At 41.8% G+C, this 21565-nt stretch overlaps 1 protein-coding gene across 7 annotated transcripts in view; it reads right to left on the bottom strand.

Annotated features, from left to right (window-relative positions):
- The window catches only part of ADGRE1 (adhesion G protein-coupled receptor E1), an 86471-nt gene that overhangs the window by 38321 nt on the left and 26585 nt on the right, over positions 1-21565 (bottom strand). For 5 of the 7 annotated variants that reach the window (XR_007150449.1, XM_047850616.1, XM_047850617.1 and 2 more), the window contains 3 exons: positions 11602-11757; positions 9564-9710; positions 7120-7269 (listed from right to left, as the gene is read on the bottom strand). Coding sequence is in view for 6 of the 7 variants with exons in the window: in XM_047850616.1 (XP_047706572.1) it covers positions 7120-7269; positions 9564-9710; positions 11602-11757 (453 nt within the window). In the remaining variant the exon portion in view is untranslated. The remainder of the gene's footprint in view (positions 1-7119; positions 7270-9563; positions 9711-11601; positions 11758-21565) is intronic. The other 2 variants (XM_047850619.1, XM_047850620.1) reach the window with 2 other exon arrangements.

Genomic DNA, 21565 nt, shown 5'->3' with positions numbered 1-21565 from the left:
AAAACAAATAATCCAGTGAAGAAATGGGCAAAACACATGAATAGACACTTCTCCAGAGAACACATCCAGATGGCCAACCGACACATGAAAACATGCTCAACATCACTCATCATCAAGGAAATACAAAACAAAACCACAATGAGATACCACCTCACACCTGCCAGAATGGCTAACATTAACAACTCTGGCAACAACAGGTGTTGGCAAGGATGCAGAGAGAGAGGATCTCTTTTAAACTGCTGGTGGGAATGCAAACTGGTGCAGCCACTCTGGAAAACAATTAAAAATAGAACTACCCTATGGCCCAGAAATCGCACTCCTAGGTATTTATCCAAGGGATACAGGTATGCTGTTTCGTAGGGGCACATTCACCCCAATGTTGATAGCAGCACTATGAATAATAGCCAAAGAGTGGAAAGAGCCCAAGTGTCCATCAATGGATGAATGGATAAAGAAGATGTGGTATATATATATATATATATATATATATATATATATATATATATATAATATACACACACACACACACACACACACATATACACACACACAATGGAGTATTTCTCGACAATCAAAAAGAATGAAATCTTGCCATTTGCAACTATGTGGATGGAACTAGAGGGTATTATGCTAAGCGAAATTAGTCAGAAAAACACAAATATCATATGACTTCATTCATATGAGGACTTTAAGATACAAAACAGATGAACATAAGGGAAGGGAAGCAAAAATAATATAAAAACAGAGAGGGAGACCAAACGTAAGAGACTCTTAAATATGGAGAACAAACAGTGGGTTACTGGAGGGGTTTTAGGAGGGAGGATGGACACAATGTACAGGCATTAAGAAATCTAGTCCTGAAATCATTGTGGCACTATATGCTACTAACTTGGATGCAAATTTTAAAAATAAAAATAATAAAAGAAAAAAAGAAAGGGAAACAAAGGCAAAAGATTGCAATTCAAGACTTAGAAAACTCAGCAACTTACTAAAGAGGAATAACATTTGTAACAAGGAGTCCCAGAAGATGAAGAAAGAGGAAAAGGGGCAGAAGGTTTATGTGAGCAAATTATAGCTTAAAACTTCCCTAACTTGGGGAAGGACACAACCATCGAAGTCCAAGAAGCACAGAGAACTCCCATTAGATTCAACAAAACCCAACCATCACTAAGTCATGTCACAGTCAAATTCACAAAACACACAGACAAGGAAAGAATCATGGAACTAGCAAGAGTACAAAAGTCCTTAACCTACAGGGGAAGACAGATGAGGTTCACAGCAGATCTGTTCACAACAATTTGGCAGGCCAGAAAGCAGTGGCAGGATATATTCAATGTGGGAAAAATATGCAGCTAAGAATTCTTTATCCAGCAAGGCTGTCATTCAGAATAGAAGGAGAGATAAAGACTTTCCCAGACAACCATAAACTAAAAGCGTTTGTGACCACTGAGCCAGCCCTGCAAGAAATTTTAAGAGGTACTCTCTGAGGGGAGAAAAACAAAACAAAAAGACCAAAAGTAACAAAGACTAGAAAGAGAGTATCACCCGAAACACCAACCGTAGGCAACACAGTGGCACTAAATTCATATCTTTCAATAATCGCTCTGAACGTAATGGTCTAAATGCTCCAATGAAAAGACAGTATCAGAATGGATAAGAAAAACAACATCCACCTATATGCTGCCTACAAGAGATTCATTTTAGACCCAAGAGCACGTGCAGATTGAAAGTGAGGGGATGGGGGCGCCTGGGTGGCGCAGTCGGTTAAGCGTCCGACTTCAGCCAGGTCACGATCTCGCGGTCCGTGAGTTCGAGCCCCGCGTCGGGCTCTGGGCTGATGGCTCAGAGCCTGGAGCCTGTTTCCGATTCTGTGTCTCCCTCTCTCTCTGCCCCTCCCCCGTTCATGCTCTGTCTCTCTCTGTCCCAAAAATAAATAAACGTTGAAAAAAAAAATTTAAAAAAAAAAAAAAAAAAAGAAAGTGAGGGGATGGGTAACCATCTATCAAGCCGATAGATGTCAAAAGAAAGCTGGAGTAGCCATACTTACATCATACAAACTAGATTTTAAAATAAAGACTGTAACAAGAGATGAAGAAGGGCATTATATCACAATGAAGGGGTCTATCTACCAATAAGATCTAACAATTGTGAATATTTATGCCCCCAACTTGACAGCAGCCAGACACGTAAATCAATTAATCACACATATAAAGAAACTCATTGATAATAATACCATAATAGTTGGGGACTTTAACACCCCACTTATGGCAATGGACACATCATCTAAGCAGAAAATTAGCAAGGAAACAATGGCTTTGAATGACACGCTGGACCAGATGGACTTAACAGACGTATTTAGCACATTTTATCCTAAAGGTAGAATATACATTCTTCTCAAGTGTACATGGTACATTCTCCAGAATGGACCACAAGTCAGCCATCTACAAGTATGAAAAGATCGAGATCATACCATGTGTAGTTTCAGACCACAATGCTATGAAACCTGAAATCAACCATAAGAAAAAATGTGGAAAAACTACAAATACTTGGAGGTTAAAGAACATCCTATTAAAGAATGAATGGGTTAACCAAGAAATTAAAAAAGAAATTAAAAAGTATATGGAAGCCAGTGCAAATGAAAACACAACAGTCTAAAAAGTCCGGGATGCAGTAAAGGTTGTCATAAGACAGAAGTATATAGCAATCCAGGCCTTCCAAAAAAGGAAGAAAGGTCTCAAATACACAACCTAATCTCACACCTAAGGGGGCTAGAAAAAGAACAGTAAATAAAGCCCAAAACCAGCAGAAGAAGGAAAATAATGAAGATTAGAGCAGAAATCAATTATGTTGAAATTGAAAAAGCCAGTAGAACAGATTAATGAAACTAGGAGCTGGTTTTTTGAAACAGTTAACAAAACTGATAAACCCCTAGCCAGACTCATCAAAAAGAAAAAGGAAAGGACCCAAATAATAAAATCACAAATGAAAGAAGAGAGACCACAACCAACACCACCGAAATACAAACCATAATAAGAGAATATTATGAGATAGTGTATGCCAACACATTGGGCAACCTAGAAGAAATGGATAAATTCCTAGAAACATATAAACTACCAAAACTGAAACAGGAGGAAACAGAAAATTTGAACAGACCCATAGTCAGTAAAGAAACTGAATCAGTAGTCAAAAATCCCCCAATAAACAAGGTTCCAGGGCCAGATGGCTTCCCAGGAGGATTCTATCAAACATGTAAAGAAGAGTCAAATCTATTCTTTTGAAGCTATTCAAAAAAATAGAAATGGAAGAAAACGTCCAAACTCATTCTAGGAGGCCAGCATTTCCTTGATTCCCAAACCAGGTAGAGACCCACTGAAAAAGAGAATTACAGACCAGTTCCCCTGATGAACATGGATGTAAACATTCTCAACAAGATACTGGCAGATCAAATCCAACAATACATTAAAAGAATTATACACTGCGATAAAGTAGGACTTACCCTGGGCTGCAGGGCTGGTTGAATATCTGAAAATCATTCAACTTGATACATCACGTTAATAAAAGAAAGGATAAGAGCCACAGGATCCTCTCAAGAGATGCAGACAAAGCATTTGAGAAAATACAGCATCCTTTTCTGATAAAAACCCTCCAGAAAGTCAGGATAGAAGGAACATACCTCAACACCCTAAAGGGTATATACAAATGACCCACGGCTCATTTCCCTCATTTTCAATGGGGAAAAACTGAGAGCTTTCTGCCTAAGGTCAGGAATATGACAGGGATGTCCACTCTCACCATTGTTGTTAAACATAGCACTGGAAATCCTAGCCTCAGCAATCAGACAGTACAAAGAAATCAAAAGGATACAAATTGGCAAGGAGGAGGTCAAACTTTCATTCTTCACACATGACATGATACTCTATGTGGAAAACCCAAAAGACACCACCAAAAAACTGCTACAGCTGATACAGGAACTCAGCAAATTCACAGAAGTTGAGATCAGCATACAGAAATCATTAGCATTTCAATACACTGATAATGAAGCAGCAGAAAGAGAAATCAATGAATCAATCCCATTTGCAATTGCACCAAAAATCATAAGAGGTTTTGGAATAAACGTAACCAAATAGCTAAAAGATCTGTACGTTGAAGAGTATAGACAGCATATGAAAGAAAATGAAGAAGACACAAAGAAATGGAAAAGCATTCCATGCCCAAGGATAGGAAGAACAGATATTATTAAAATGTTGATGCTATCCAAAGCAATCTACACATGCAATGCAATCCCTGTCAAAATAGCATGAGTATTCTTCACAGAGCTAGAACAAGCTATTCTAAAATTTGTATGGAAGCAGAAACGACTCCAAATAGTAAATATTTTGGAGGTTGCAAGCTGTGTGATCTCTGTCATGACTACTCAATACTCCAGTTGTAGTGTGAAAGCAGCCAAAGATGATACACAAATGAATGAATGTGTTTGTTGCAATAAAACTTTATACCAACACGTGGTGGGCTGGATTTGGCCCATGAGCTCTAGTTCATTGGGTGCTGAATAAGGTTATTCATTTCTATTGTTATGGTATCAGGGAGCCCTCAAATCCTTCTTTATCTTTGAATTACAGCTAATGGGTCACTTGGCAAGCTACAGTAGTCCTGATAGACCCCGGGTTTTCATTTTGGGTTGAAATCAATATTCCCCATCTAGAGAATAATGGATACTACAGAAAGCATTTCATCCCCTTTATGCCTTTGTCTCCAGTTTGGTGCCTAAGACATTGTGAGTATTCAATAGATATTTGTTGAATGAAGGAGCATATTACCTTATTCTTTATGTCAACTCCAGTTTTCATCATCAGTTATCAGTTGTTTCTAATGTTTTACTACCTCAAAAAAAGGTGGGGTGAACATTCCTGTGATCTGATCTTGATGTCCAGGAGCAGCTCCAGATTTCTGTCTAGAAATACAGTTTTCTGGGAGGAGCTGTAAGAGACGTGCCTTGATGTTGTGTTTACATGACAAGTACATAGCAAGTGTTTAGGCGACGTGACCAGGGCTGGAGGAGACTTGAGCTGGGCCTCCCCATGGCACCACGACAACTCAATTTTATGGGTCCCTCAACTCTTTTGCAAGTAATTCTTCATTATCTAGTCCTGGGGAGATACTTCACTACATCAAACTTAGACATCAAAACTGAATGTCTCAAAAACAATGACAGTCATTTATTTTGTTCATAAAAGTATCTGCCATTTGAGTTGAGTTCAGTGAGTATGGCTGGCCTCTGTTCCGTGCAGTCTCAGCTGAGTTGGCTTAAGTGGGGGCTAGAGGATCCACTTTAAAGGCAGCATACGCACAAGGCTGGCATCTGCTGCTGGCCGTGGGCTGGCTGCTCCACCAGGGCTGTGGGCTGGAGGTCTTGGTTCTTCCCCAGGTCAGCTGCTTTTTCATGGCTGGTTGGGCTTCCTCACATATGGCAGCTAAGCGCCAAGAATGAGCATCTCAAGAGAACAGGGAGGGGGTGCATGGTATCTTTATGACCTAGTACCACTCCCAGAGTCCCAGCAGGCTCAGATTCTAGAGAAGGGAACATAGGTACCACTGCTTGCTGGAAGGAGTACAAATTCATAAAATGAAGGGTATATAGCATGGAAGACATTGTTTCCACCATCTTTGAAAATACAATCTGCTACACAAGATGAAGCAAATTAGTGGCTCCCTGGATACCATAACAATAGAAATGAATAACCTTATTCAGAACCCAGTGAACCAGAGCTCATGGGCCAAATCCAGCCCACCACGTGTTGGTATAAATAAAGTTTTATTGCAACAAACACATTCATTCATTTGTGTATCATCTTTGGCTGCTTTCACACTACAACTGGAGTATTGAGTAGTCATGACAGAGATCACACAGCTTGCAACCTCCAAAATATTTACTATTTCGCCCTTTGCATTAAAAAGTTCAATGATCCCTGGTCTTAGGCAGAGGCACAACCAGATCTTGACTGTTAAGGGGAGAATTGGAATTAAACACAAGAAATAGAGACACAGAATGTCACTCATTCTGGGGATTATTTCAATTTACATTACATATGTAAGTAGTAGCTCTTGGGAGCATACATGTGCCTAGTACACTACGTACTTCATTGCACTTAATTTTCCCAGCTATCCTTGGAGCTCAGTACTCTTATACGCTCATTCTGCAGATGGAAACATTGAGGCCTAGAGAGGGTAAATACGTTTCCCCAACATGGCACAACTAGAGTGTGGCAAAGACCTGACTTGGTTCAGAAACTGCTGTGAGAGTTGGAAAGACTGGGTTTGGAGACCAGTCCAACCACACAGCCGTGAACAGGTCATTCCAGCACTCCAAGCCTCAGTGTCCTCATCTGTACAGTGGAGATGATCAGGATGCCTACACTCAATTTAATGTGAAAATGCACATAAATCCCTTCATTGGGGCCTGGTGCTCAGCGAATGTTAAAAGTTCTTGTTTCCTTCATGGAGAGACAAGCAAAAGATTTCCCAAAATGAAATCAGTGGTTTATCTCTGGATATTGATTTTCACTTCTATTTTCATCTTAATGTCACCTCCAAATGGTTAGGATTTTCAGTGAACAGGAATCATTGTCACTATGGAAAAAGAATGAAAAGAGGGCAGGGTAGGAGAGAGAGAGAAAATAGCGTTTTGGACCAAAAAAAGTACCTACATCCACTGCCCAGCCAGCTTCCACCTGATTATCCTACAAAATGGCGGAGGGTTTTGAGGGGTGCGTACTCAACTTTTCATGTCACTCCTGGGTTCCTGAACTGCATCGGTCCATTGTTGGCCAGAAAGCCTCGATTGCAAGTGCAGTAGTAACCATTCAAAATTTTGGTGTGGACAGGCCCATGAGGAAAACTGAAGGACCTATCTGAGCTCCCACCCAGAGCCAAGCACCAACTACAAGCCATATAAGTGAGGCCATTTTAGACCTCGTGCCACCTTAGTGCCCACCCCCACCTTCAAAAACCATGCAGTCAACCCACAGGATCGTGAGCAAGCAGAAAGGGTTGTTTGTAAGCCACTCTCTTCAGGGTACGTTGACATCCATTAAAAGTCCTCAGCATGGCTGGGAGCATTACCTGTACATCTGAAATCCTCTGGTTTCTCAGGGGTCCAATCAACAGGTGAAAAGAACCCAGGCAGGCAGGAGCAGTGGTATTCCCCCGGGGTATTGGTACACACTGAGCTGAGGCCACAAAGAGTTGAGTTCCTGGCACATTCGTCCACATCTAAGCAGAAAACTAGGCTGAGTCAAAAGGATAAAGGATGCTGAGGCCATGGCAGTGCACAACCCCATCCTGACTGAAGCCAGCAGGTCTCCCTGGCTCTGCTCGCATCCTCTTAAACACTGCTGAAAGGAAGTGCAAAGAGCCAGGATGTGACCCACACAAATCTTTTGATGAGGCTCTCCACACTTCGGGATAAAACCCAAACTCCTCTTTAGAACACATGAGACTCTGAGAGTTTGGACCCACCTAAGCTCACCTACCTCATCTTTCCTTGCTAATCCCTTAGTAATTCCTGATCCAGATTCACTGATTACCTGTAGGTCCAGGAAGGCTCACTGTTTGCTCCCTCAGCCTTGAACTCCCTGGACCCCGTTCCTTGATAAATCTCAATTCCTCCCCTTAAGAAATACTATGTTATCAGTAATAATAATAATGACTGAGAGGCATCCAAGTGGAGGGGTGCAAAGCATGGACAGCCTGGACTCAAAGCTTGGCTCTGTCCCTATAGACTGTGTGTTACTGGGTGCTGTGGACTGAAATATGTGCCCCCAGATTGATACGTTACTTCCCCCACATGGTGAGACCGTATCTGGACAAAAGGCGTTCACAAGATGATTAAGTTGATGAGGTCTTAAGATGGGATTAGTGCCCTGGAGCATCTGGGTGGCTCAGTCAATTGAGCATACAACTCTAGGTTTCTGTTCGGGTCATGATCTCACAGCTGGTGAGTTCGAGCCCTGCATCCAGCTCTGTATACACAGTGCGGAGCCTCCTTGGGATTCTCTCTCTCCCACTCTCTTTCTCTCTCTCTCCCTATCTCTCTCCATCTTCTGCATGGACTCTCTCTCTCTCTCTCTCTCTATCTCTCTCTCTCTCAAAAATAAATAAATAAACATATATAAATGGGTCTGGTACCCTTAAAACAAAGAAAGAGACACCAGAGCTCACTGTCCCTGGGGACCCAGAATGAAGGCAGTCATCTGGAAGCAAGGAGGACAGCCCTCTCCAGAACCCAGCTGTGGTCTCAGACTTCCAGCCTCCACAACGGAGGGAAAATAGATCTCAATGTTGAAACCACCCTCTCTGCAGTGTTTTGTTCTGGTGGCCCTGAGCTGACAATGCACTGGGCAAGATAGTTCACCTCTGTGTGTCTCAGTGCTCTCATCTGTCAGACAGGGATAATAATACTACTTCCCCCATAGGGTTGTTTGAGCATTGAATAAGGTGTCATCTGTGAAGGACTTAGAGCAGAGTCTGGAGAATAACAAGTATGAGGTAAGTTCTTGTTAGCTAAAATAAACAATTAACTGCTAATATGTTGAGATTTTTGTGACAGACAGTGAGGAACATCCCTTACATGCACCTGCTCGAGGAATGCTCACGGCAGCCCTGTCAGCTGCACACTAACATTGCTTCCATTTTTCTGATGAGGAAACTGAGGCATCACAATTGTGCAGAGTCACACAGCCTGTGAAAGGCACACCAGGTTTTAAAATCAGGTTGTCTGGTTCTGGACTTCTTAGATGACAGCTTCCCAGGTGGTCTTGAGTCAGAGTCTGGAAATGTGGACTCAAGTCAATGATGGCCAGTTCAGATCCTGACTCCCCTACTTCCTAGCTATTTGACTGTGGAAGAGTTGTTTTACCACGATGGAGACTCAGGTTCCTCATCTATGAAATGGGCATAAAACACCACTAATACCATCAGGTTGTTGGGCAGACAATGAGTACATGTCCGGAAGAGCTTAGCACCTTGGCTGGGATCCTGCCTCCAGACCTTTGTATCTGCGGTTCCCTCCCCCTGGAACACCCTTCCCCAGATACCCAATATCTCACTTCCTCATATCCTTCACATCTTTTCTCAAGTATCAACTTTTCAGTGTGGCTTTTCCTTACACTCACTCTATTAAAAGTTGACCCCCTACTCCCAGTGCTGCCTATGCACCTTTCCTGCCTTATTTATCTTTATTTCTTTCAGATACTCCTGGCACACATATGGCCATGCGTTTATTTTGCTACCTATCTCCCTTAACCCTAGATGATGAGTTGTAGGAGAACAAATCATTTTGCCTATGTTATTTGGTACTGTATCCACCAGCTCTAGAAGAGTGCCTGGCATATAGTAGGTGCTCAGGAAGTATTTCTTGCATGAGTGCATGGATGAGCAATTTTTGGCATCAGCTTAGCAGATGAGGTCCTTGAGCTCAGCCCAGACTCATCCTGACCCCTCACCCACCACTGCTGTCTTTGCATGCAGACTTGGACCTGGTTCCCCAACAAACCCTTCCCACCGACCTTCACATGTGTCTCCTGGGCCCTGCAAGCTCCTGTTTCCACTGCTGGATGCAAATCCTAGGTTGCAGACACAAGAGTAGCTTCCAGGACTGTTGTGACAAGTTGCGTGCTCCGGGCAAGTTGCGGGGTCGGCACATTCATCCACGTCTGGTCAGTGGAGATGAGAACCCAAGACAAAGCAGATGAAGAAATGAGAATAGGAGACTGCAAACAGAGATTCACTGTGCATGTTCTCCCCTTACTCCTCATCTCCCTTACACTTAGGCTTGGCCACGAGAATAAATTCTGACCCAAAATATGTAAGTGGAGGGTGGTGAATAGCTCCAAGACAGATGAACATAGAATGGCTGTGCTCCTTTACTCCTCCCTGCACCCACACCATGGGGTGCAGATGGCGCGGTGCAGTGTGACTTTGCCACTCCTCCTCTATGATGGGAGCTTGTTTCCCCACACCTCGAATCCAGCTTGAATCTGGCCTATGACTTTCACTGGCCAAAAGAACACAGCAGAAATGATGTCGTGCCAGTTCCAAGTCTTAGATTTCTAGAGACTTATTTGCTTCTGCTCATTCTTTTAGCCCCTTGCTTCTGCCACATGAACAAGCCCTAGACTCACCTAATGAAGAATGAGAGACAAGGTGGAAGAGAGATGGATCATCCCACAGGAGCCCCCGACACGTGAGGCAGCCCAGCCAAGATGAGCAAGCTGGCTCACAGCTGACCACAGACACATGAACAAGCCCAGTACAGATGCAAGCAAGTGGCCAGCAGAGCCCAACCTAAACTTCCAATGTACAGAACACAAACCACGTATATGGTGCTTGTCTCTAGCCACTGACTTTCAGGTGATCTGTTTTTCAGCAATAGGTACTGCTACAAATGTATCAGAAAAATCAGACAGGACCTCAAATATCTCCAACTCCAAGCCCAGGGGATGTGATAAGGGCTGGATCACTCCATGCCTTGCTTGATGGAGTCACCTTCCCTACAAACGAGCATGGAGAACAATAGTTCTGAACCAGATGCAGGGAGATGGAGCCCTTGCTTTTTGTGAGGAAATTCTGGCTGCAGTTTGGAAGGATGGATTCGAGGGGACAAGAATGGAGGAAGGACAAGCCCAGGGAGGACGCTGCTAAACTAATGATGAAGCCCGAACCAAGCATGAGGAAGAACGGAGAGATTCAAGACATATTTAGCAGGTAAATTCCCCAAGCTAAGGTGACTGATTTAGTATGTAAGGCATGGGGTAGGGGTTGAGGGTAACCCTGAGGTCTTGAACCAAATACATTATAGGAAATAGTTCTGAAGTTTGAGTCTGAGCTCACCCTATCACGCAGTTTCTCTGTCTCAGAACTAAAGACATCCGGGGCCAGATTATTTTTGGTTGTAGGGAAGCTGTTCTGTGCATTGTAAGGTGTTTAGCAGCATCTGTGGCTTCTCCTTACTAGACAAGAGGAGCCCATCACCACCACCAGTTGTGACCATCAAAAATGTTTCCAGGCATTTCCAGCATCCCCCTTGAAAGTTATTGCTCATGGGACACAGCACCACCCCCCCCCCCATGCCAAGTATTGCTCTCAAGTATTGTCTGACCCACTGCTGCACTCAGAGTAGACCCTTGACTGGAGTTCCAATCCTGGCTCTTCTACTTAATAGTTGAGTCTTTTGGAGGAAGTCACTTCAATGGTCTGAGCCTAAATTTTCTCACCCTCAAAATGAAGAATATAGTCTCTAATCTCACAGGATCATCAAGTGAGGTGGTTGTTAATTAATTGAGTAGCTACATAAAGAAAATCAGGTCCTCTATACTTTCACAGATCGAGTTGTGAGAGATGAATCCAACCTGGCAGCTGTAATTGTAGCTTCCCAAGGAGTTGATACACTCAGAATGCTCTGGGCAGACCTCATTGGAGAGGCATTCATCGATGTCTGAGGAGCAGTTGAGGAGAGTGAGCAGACCAAAGACTGTGTGGCTCAGGTGAGAGACACTGTCCACTAGTGGTCACTGTCCACCCAAGACCCATGCCTGAGAGCATTACCTGTGCATGAGAAATGACCCGGCTTTCCCGGGGTCCAGTCATTTCCAGTGGGAGAAGAGAATCCAGGCAAGCAGCTGCACTTGTATCTCCCCTGCAGGTTTTTGCAGGCTGAGTTGGCACCACATGGTTGGGGGCTTTGAGAACATTCATCTACATCTGGACACAGAAAGAGTTGGAGTCACTAATTTGCTTCATCTTGTGTAGCAGATTGTATTTTCAAAGATGGTGGAAACAACGTCTTCCATGCCATATGACCTGCATTTTACGTGAACTTGTGCTCCTTCCAGCAAGCAGTGCTGTCTACATTCCCTTCTCGTGAATCTGAGCATGCTGGGACTCTGAGAGTGGTGGCACTATGTCATAAAGATACTTCGCACCCCTTCCGTAGTCTCTCGAGATGCACATTCTTGGAACTTAGCTGCCATATGTGAGGAAGCCCAACCAGCCATGTAAAAGCAGTTCACATGGAGAAGAACCAACACCTCCAGGCTGAATCCCTGGTGCAGCAATCAGCCCATGGCCAACAGCAGCTTGCCAGCATTGTGTGTATGCTCTCTTTCATGTGGATCTCTAGGGGTGCCTTGTTGGCTCAGTCAGTTAAGTGTCGACTTTTAACTTCAGCTCTGGTCATGATCTCACATTTGTGAGATCAAGCCCCACCTTGGGCGCTTTCTGGGTGTGGAGTCTGCTTGGGATTCTCTCTCTCAAGAGTGGAGTTCAGATGGTGCAGTAGTATGGGGACCCTGAGCCTGTCTTGTCCCTGAAACACAGCTAGTTCAGCATCAAACCATTTGAACACCTAGGAAATTGATCTGACGATTAACACGAAAATCTGCACAATTTGAGCAAGAGAACCTGAAAGGAATATGGTGTGGAGAGCTGCCTTGGGGGTGAGAAAAGCCAAGGTTGTGCGGAGGGTAGGGAGATGATTTTATAGACAGAGGATAGAGAAAGAAAAAGAAAAGGGAGTTTTGCACATTAGAGTCATGCAAGAAAAGTACTCCCCCTGAAAGTAGCTGGAGAGAATGTGAGAAAGAATGAAACCACTCACAGTGGACTGGATAAGAAATCTGTTCCTCAAAACCATTGATGGGAAAAAGGCAGAGGGTTGCAGTACTTCCAGTTTTCTATAAACAGTCTAGTGCAGAAACTGATGTTTCAGTGCTCAGTGCCTGGTGGTGCTCCAGGGAGGAAGCAAAGTCCATCCCTGAGAGAAGGCATCATGGTCTGAGGGACCTGTGTGCCACATGGGGAGAAGCAGTTTCCCTGGTTGGAGTGGGTATCATAGTGGCAATCAGCCTCCCATGGGCAAACGTCCCAGCGGGTCCCAGAGAGCTGCCATGTTTCCTGATATTGGGCCAAAGATAACAGCTGATTGCAGCAAAACCTGGCGCCAGTTGTGTGTTGTGATTTACCATAAACTCTGAGCCTCTGTCACTTCGCTATCATGCACACATTTTCTGGGACAAGTTGATACCTGGCCACTGCTCTGCAAGACCCTCCCCCATAAAATCAGCACAGGACCAACCTGGGGTCTCTGAGTTGTGGGGTTTTGAAAAACAGACCCATTGGAGATAAGGAGGGAGGTGTCACCTGGCAGGCAGACAGCCTGGGCATGTAGAGGGTAGAGGTGGGGAGTGGACAGAGGCCTGCAACAAAGGAAGTTGTGCTTGATCACACATCTGTGATGGTGCAAAATTCCCACGCCAGAGACAAGAGAGCAGGGTGAAGCCATTTTCACCTCTAGCACACTCACACTGATTCAGTCCAGTGAGCCAAGCAGTGCCACCAAGTGAAAAATGGAACTGTTACACAAACCATTACCCACCTGCGCCCTCCAGGCATATCCCCTAGAAGGCCAGTACAAATCCTTTCCACCCACTTACTCTACACACTATGGTGTGCTTCAAAGTTTTAGTTCTGAGGGAAACCTGATCTAGCTTCACTTGGGTTTCATTTTGTTTCCTTGTTTATCTGTTTTTGTCTCTGCTTCCGTTTTACCATATGTTATTTTCTTTTATCATTCTTTACGTTGTCTTTCTTGAATACAGAAAGAGCAAATTTTTTTATTCTATTCTATTCTACTTTATTCTATTTTATTATTTAAATTTAAACAAAATTTTAACTTTTTTTCCTTTTCTATCAAGATTCTCTCAACAAGCAGATCAAAACACACTTAGAATCTAGCTTCCTTGATTTGATTTTTTCTTTTGTTTTTAATTTTCAAATTTTTATTCTTTATTTTATTACTTTGTTTCTTCCTCCAAAATGACAAGATGGAGGAATTCGCCCCAAAAGGTAGAAGGAAGGACACGCAAGGATTTAATCAATACAGACATAAGCAAGAAATCTGAGTTAGAATTTAAAACCACGATTATAAGAATAATAGCTAGGGTTGAAGAAAGCATAGAAGACACCAGAGAATCCCTTTCTGCACAGATGAAATAACTTATATCTTGTTAGTTCAAAATGAAAAATGCTATAACTGAGATGCAATTTCAAATGGATGCTATAATGGTGAGGATGGATGAAGCAGAACAGTGAATCATGGATACAGAAGATAAAATTATGGAAACTCATGAAGCACAAAAAAGAGGGAATCAGAGGAGGATCCAAGATGGTGGGACACCATGGAATTTTTTGTGTCTCACATCCATGAAATACAGCCAGATCATCACTAAACCATCCTGCACACCTAGAAATCTTACTTGAGGATTAACACAACAACCTGCACAACCTGGACCACACAACTTAACAGGTACATGGCTCGGAGGGGTGAACTGGGGGAGAGAGAAGCCTTGGAGAGTAGGGTGCCGTTTTTTCTTGCAGAGAGAGGACAGAGACGCGTGGATAGTATGGGAACAGAACCACCCCCCCTCAAAATAACTGGAGAGAAACTGGAAAAGGGGAAACAACCACAGGGACTGAACAAAAAAGGCAGAAAGGAGAAAGGAGAGGGTTTAAATCCCATTGAGATTCTATAAACAGCAGGGGCATAGTGTGAAACTCTGCGGCTCAATACCTCGGTACTCTGGTGGGATGGGCAAATCCTCAGAAGCAGAGTGAAGTCCCCATGCCACACAAGGAGAGGGGGTTCCCCTGCTGGGAGAATATTTGGTAGAGTCCGTGTGGCCACCCCAGCAGACCCCAGAGAACAACCACATTCCTGGTGCTAGAACAAGGTCTATAAGGGTGAAGCCTGGTGCTGGATGTGTGCTGTGATTTTCCATAATCCCTGAATGGCTGCTGGTATGTGGTCACGTGAACATTTTCTGGGGCAGGTTGGCACCCAGTCAGTCTCTGGGCATCAGCAGCAGCATGGTCCCGAGAACGTTCCTGGCTGTGGCCAGCACCAGGCCATTGCTCAATGAGTACCTCCCACAGAAAGTCTGAGCAGGACTAGGCCACAGTCCATCAGAAGTAAGGGGTCAGGAAAAAACAGCTGCATCTGAGGTAAAACTCAGGAGGGAGGTGCCACCTGCAGCCTGATGGCTTGGTCACAGACAATGTAAAAGCAAGGAGCAGATGGAAGCCAGAGACAAAGGCATGATTGCTGACTGGGGAGAAAAGAGTTCTGATACTAGAGACTGGGTACCTGGGTTATGCCATTTTCACCCCTGCTGTGCGTGCGCATACACACCTACAAGCGCCACAACAATCCACACCAGTAAGCTAAGCAGCGCCACCTAGTGGAGAACAGATCCATTACACCAAGCCCCACCCAACTGGGTCAACCTCACTCTTCAGGAACCACAAGTCTCTCCACCTGCTTAGTTTACAAACTATAAAGTGCTTCATAGTTTGACTTCTAGGGGAAAACGATGTAATTTCAATCGTATTACAGTCTGTTTGCTGGTCCATCTATTCAATTTTCTTTTCTTTTTGTCTTTTTCTTGAATATAGGAAGAGAAAACATTTCTTTTTATTTTCAATTTTATTAAAAATATTTTTCTTTAATGTTGTCTACTCTATTTGTTAGTTTTGTATAAATTTTTCAAATTCTATTTTACTTTCATCATTTCATTTCATTCTATTTCATTGTTTTCATTTTCTCAAATTTTCAAACGTTTCCCTTTTTTTCTTTATCCCTTTTTTCTCTCTGATCTATCAAGGCCCTTTCAATACCCAGACCAAAACACACCTAGATCTTGCATCATTTATTTGATTTTTATGTATGTGTGTGTGTTGTTTTTAATTTGTTTTAATTTAATTTTCTTAATTTTAAATTTTGTTTACCTCATTAATTTCTTTTCTATCTTCAAAATGACAATGAAGGAATTCACCCCAACAGAAAGAGCAGGAAGAAATGACAGCCAGGGACTTAACCAACGCAGATACAAGCAAGATGTCAGAACAAGAATTTAGAATCACGATAATAATACTAGCTGGAGTCGAAAATAGATTAGAATTCCTTTCTGCGGAGATAAAAGAAGTAAATCTAGTCAGGAATAATTAAAAAATGCTATAACTGAGCTGCAATCTCCATGCGTGCCACAGCAACAAGGATGGACGAAGCAGAGCACCAAACCAGCAATATAGAGGAGAAACTTATGGAGAACAATGAAGCAGAAAAAAAGAGAGAGAGACTAAGGCAAAAGGGTACAATTTAAGAATTAGAGAAATCAGTGACTCACTAAAAAGGAACAACATCAGAATCATAGGGGTCCCAGAATGTGAAGAGAGAGAAACTTGGGTAGAAGAGTTTGTGAACAAATCATAGAAGACAACTTTCCTAACCTGGGAAAGACACAGACATCAAAATTCAGGAAGCACAGAGGACTCCAATTAGATTCAACAAAAACCAACCATCAACAAGGCATATCATAGTCAAATTCACAAAACACTCAGGCAAGGAAAGAATCATGAAAGGAGCAAGGGACAAAAAGTCCTTAACCTACAAGGGAAGACAGATCAGGTTTGCAGTAGACCTATCCACAGAAACTTGGCAGGCCAGAAGGCAGTGGCAGGATATATTCAGTGTGCTGAATCAGAGAAATATGCAGGCAAGAATTCTTTATCCAGGAAGGCTGGCATTCAAATAGAAGGAGAGGTAAAAAGTTTCCCAGACAAACAAAAATTAAAGGAGTTCATGATCACTAAACTAGCCCTGCACAAAATTTGAAGGGCGACTCTCTGAGGGGAGAAAAGGTAGAAAAAATAATATCAATGAATGAATGAATGAATGAATGAATGAATAAACAGAACCAAAAGCAACAATGAGTAGAAAGGACCAGAGAACACCACCAAACACTCTACCTCTACAAGAAACATAATAGCAATAAATTAATATCTTTCAGGAATCAGTCTAAATGTCAATGGACTAAATGCTCCAATCAAAAGACAACGGGTAACAGAATGGATAAAAAAACAAGATCCATATAGATATGCTATTTACAAGAGACACACTTTAGACCTAAAGACACCGTCAGATTGAAAGTAAGGGATGGAGAGCCATCTATCATGCTAATGGTCGCCAAAAGAAAGCCAGAGTAGCTATACATATATCAGAGAATTTAGATTTTAAAATAAAGGCTGAACAAGAGATGAAGAAGGGCATTACATCATAATTAAGGGTTCTACCCACCAAGAATACATAACAATTGTAAACATTTATGTTCCAAATGTGAAAAACCCAAATATATAAATCAATTAAACTCAAACATAAAGAAACATAAAGAAACTCATTGATAATAATACCATAATAGTAGGGGAACTAAACACCCCACTGACAACAATGGACAGATCATCTAATCAGAAAATCAACAAGGAAACAATGACTTTTAATGACACACTGGACCAGATGGACGTAACAGATATATTCGGAACATTCATCCTAAAGAAGCGGAATATACATTCTTCTCCAGTGCACATGGAATGTTCTCTAGAACAGATCACATACTGGGACACAAATCAGCCCTCAACAAGTACAAAATGATTGACATGGTACCATGCATATTTTCAGACCACAACGCTATGAAACTTGAAATCAAACACAAGAAAATTTGGAAAGGTAACAAATATTTGGAGGCTAAAGAACATCCTACTAAAGAGCGAATGGGCTAACCAAGAAGTTAAAGAGGAAATTAAAAGTTCATGGAAGCCAATGAAAATGATAACACCACAGCCCCAAACCTCTGGGACGCAGCAAAGGCGGTCATAGGAGGAAAGGATATAGCAATCCAGGCCTTTCTAAAGAGGGAAGAAGGGTCTCAGGCATACAACCTAAACTTACACCTTAAAGAGCTGGAAAAACAACAACAAATAACACCAAAACGCAGTAGTAAATGGGAAATAATAAAGGTTAGAGCAGAAAACAATGCTATTGGAGCCAAAACAAAAAAATAAAAAACGGTAGAACAGATCAATGAAACCAGAAACTGGTTCTTTGAAAGAATTAACAAAATTGACAAACCACTAGCCACTTTGATCAAAAAGAAAAAGGACCCAAATAAATAAAATCAAGAAGGAAAAAAGACAGATCACAACCAATGCAGCAGAAATGCAAGCAATAATAAGAGAATATTATGAGCAATTATATGCCAAAAATGGGTAAGCTGGAAGAGATGGACAAATTACTAGAAACATATAAATCACCAAAACTGAAACAGGAAGAAATAGAAAATTTGAACAGACCCATAACCAGCAAAGAAATCAAATTAGTAATACAAAAATCTCCCCCCAAAACAAGAGTCCAGGGTCAGAAGGCTTTCCGGGGGAATTCTACCAAACATTTAAGGAAGAGTTAACACCTATTCTCTTGAAGCTGTTCCAAAAAATAGAAATTAAAGGAAAATTTCGAAACTCTTTCTCTGAAGCCAGCATTACCTTGATTCCAAAACCAGACAAAGACCCCACAAAAAAGGAGAACTATTGACTAATTTTCCTGGTGAACATGGATGCAAAAATCCTCAACAAGATATTAGCCAACCAGATCCAACAACACATTAAAAAAATTATTCACCACGACCAAGTGGGATTCATACCTGGGATGCAGGGCTCGTTCAATATCCACAAAACAATCAATGTGATTCATCACATCGATAAAAGAAAGAACAAGAGCCATATGATCCTCTCAATAGATGCAGAGAAAGCATTTGACAAAATACAGCATGCTTTCTTGATAAGAACCCTCAAGAAAGTAGGGATAGAAGGACCATACCTCCAGATCATAAAAGCCATATACAAAAGACCCAATGCTAGTATCCTTAATGGTGAAAAACTGAGAGCTTACCCCCTAAGGTCAGGAAAAACACAGGGATGTCCACTCTCGCCACTGTTATTCAACATAGTATTGGAAGTCTTAGCCTCAGTAATCAGACAACACGAAGAAATAAAAGGCATCCAAATCAGCCAGGAGGAGGTGAAACTTTCACTCTTTGCATATGATATGATGCTCTATATGGAAAACCCAAAAATTCCACCAAAAAACTCCTAGATCTGATCCATGAATTCAGCAAAGTTGCAGGACATAAAACCGATGCACAGAAATCGGTGGCATTCCTATTTACCAACAATGAGGCAACACAAAGAGAAATCAAGGAATCGATTCCATTTACGATTGCACCCAAACCCATAAAATATCTAGGAATAAATGTAACCAAGAGGTGAAAAATATATACACTGAACTATAGAAAATGTATGAAAGAAATTAAAGAAGACAGAAAAAAAAGGGAAAATATTCCATGCTCCTGGATTGGAAGAACAAATATTGTTAAAAATCATTACTGCCCAAAGCAATCTACGTATTCGATGCAATCCCTATCAAAATAACACCAGCATTCTTCACAGAGCTAGGAAAAACAATCCTAAAATTTGTATGGAACCAGAAAGGACCCCGAATAGCTAAAGCAATGCTGAAAAAGAAAACCAAAGCAGGAGGCATCACAATCCTGGACTTCAAGCTGTATCACAAAGCTTTAATCATCAACACGGTATGGTACTGGCACAAAAACAGACACTCAGATCAATGGAACAGAATAGAGAACCCAAAAATGGACCCACAAACGTATGGCTAACTAACCTTTGACAAAGCAGGAAAGAATATCCAATGGAATAAAGACATCTCTTCAGTAAGTGGTGCTGGGAAAACTGGACAGCGACATGCAGAAGAATGAACCTGGACCACTTTTTTACACCATGCACAAAAATAAACTCAAAATGGATGAAAGACCTAAATGTAAGACAAGAAGCCATCAAAATCCTTGAGGAGAAAAAACCTCGAGGAGAAAGCAGGCAAAAACCTCTTTGACCTCGGCCACAGCAATTTCTTACTCAACACAACTCTGGAGGCAAGGGAAACAAAAGCAAAAATGAGCTATTGGGACCTCATCAAAATAAAAAAACTTCTGTGCAGTGAAGGAAACAATCAGCAAAACTAAAAGGCAACCGACGGAATGGGAGAAGATATTTGCAAATGACATATCAGATAAAGGGTTAGTATCCAAAATCTATAGAGAACTGATCAAACTCAACATCCCCAAAAACAAATAATCCAGTGAAGAAATGGGCAAAACACATGAATAGACACTTCTCCAGAGAACACATCCAGATGGCCAACTGACACATGAAAACATGCTCAACATCACTCATCATCAAGGAAATACAAAACAAAACCACAATGAGATACCACCTCACACCTGCCAGAATGGCTAACATTAACAACTCTGGCAACAACAGGTGTTGGCAAGGATGCAGAGAGAGAGGATCTCTTTTAAACTGCTGGTGGGAATGCAAACTGGTGCAGCCACTCTGGAAAACAATTAAAAATAGAACTACCCTATGGCCCAGAAATCGCACTCCTAGGTATTTATCCAAGGGATACAGGTATGCTGTTTCGTAGGGGCACATTCACCCCAATGTTGATAGCAGCACTATGAATAATAGCCAAAGAGTGGAAAGAGCCCAAGTGTCCATCAATGGATGAATGGATAAAGAAGATGTGGTATATATATATATATATATATATATATATATATATATATATATAATATATACACACACACACACACACACACACACACATATACACACACACAATGGAGTATTTCTCGACAATCAAAAAGAATGAAATCTTGCCATTTGCAACTATGTGGATGGAACTAGAGGGTATTATGCTAAGCGAAATTAGTCAGAAAAACACAAATATCATATGACTTCATTCATATGAGGACTTTAAGATACAAAACAGATGAACATAAGGGAAGGGAAGCAAAAATAATATAAAAACAGAGAGGGAGACCAAACGTAAGAGACTCTTAAATATGGAGAACAAACAGTGGGTTACTGGAGGGGTTTTAGGAGGGAGGATGGACACAATGTACAGGCATTAAGAAATCTAGTCCTGAAATCATTGTGGCACTATATGCTACTAACTTGGATGCAAATTTTAAAAATAAAAATAATAAAAGAAAAAAAGAAAGGGAAACAAAGGCAAAAGATTGCAATTCAAGACTTAGAAAACTCAGCAACTTACTAAAGAGGAATAACATTTGTAACAAGGAGTCCCAGAAGATGAAGAAAGAGGAAAAGGGGCAGAAGGTTTATGTGAGCAAATTATAGCTTAAAACTTCCCTAACTTGGGGAAGGACACAACCATCGAAGTCCAAGAAGCACAGAGAACTCCCATTAGATTCAACAAAACCCAACCATCACTAAGTCATGTCACAGTCAAATTCACAAAACACACAGACAAGGAAAGAATCATGGAACTAGCAAGAGTACAAAAGTCCTTAACCTACAGGGGAAGACAGATGAGGTTCACAGCAGATCTGTTCACAACAATTTGGCAGGCCAGAAAGCAGTGGCAGGATATATTCAATGTGGGAAAAATATGCAGCTAAGAATTCTTTATCCAGCAAGGCTGTCATTCAGAATAGAAGGAGAGATAAAGACTTTCCCAGACAACCATAAACTAAAAGCGTTTGTGACCACTGAGCCAGCCCTGCAAGAAATTTTAAGAGGTACT

The sequence above is a fragment of the Prionailurus viverrinus genome, chromosome A2 (assembly GCF_022837055.1).
Source record: "Prionailurus viverrinus isolate Anna chromosome A2, UM_Priviv_1.0, whole genome shotgun sequence".
Lineage (NCBI taxonomy): Eukaryota > Metazoa > Chordata > Mammalia > Carnivora > Felidae > Prionailurus > Prionailurus viverrinus.
Note: the sequence above shows the minus strand (reverse complement) of the source record. Positions and strands in the feature narration are given on the sequence as shown.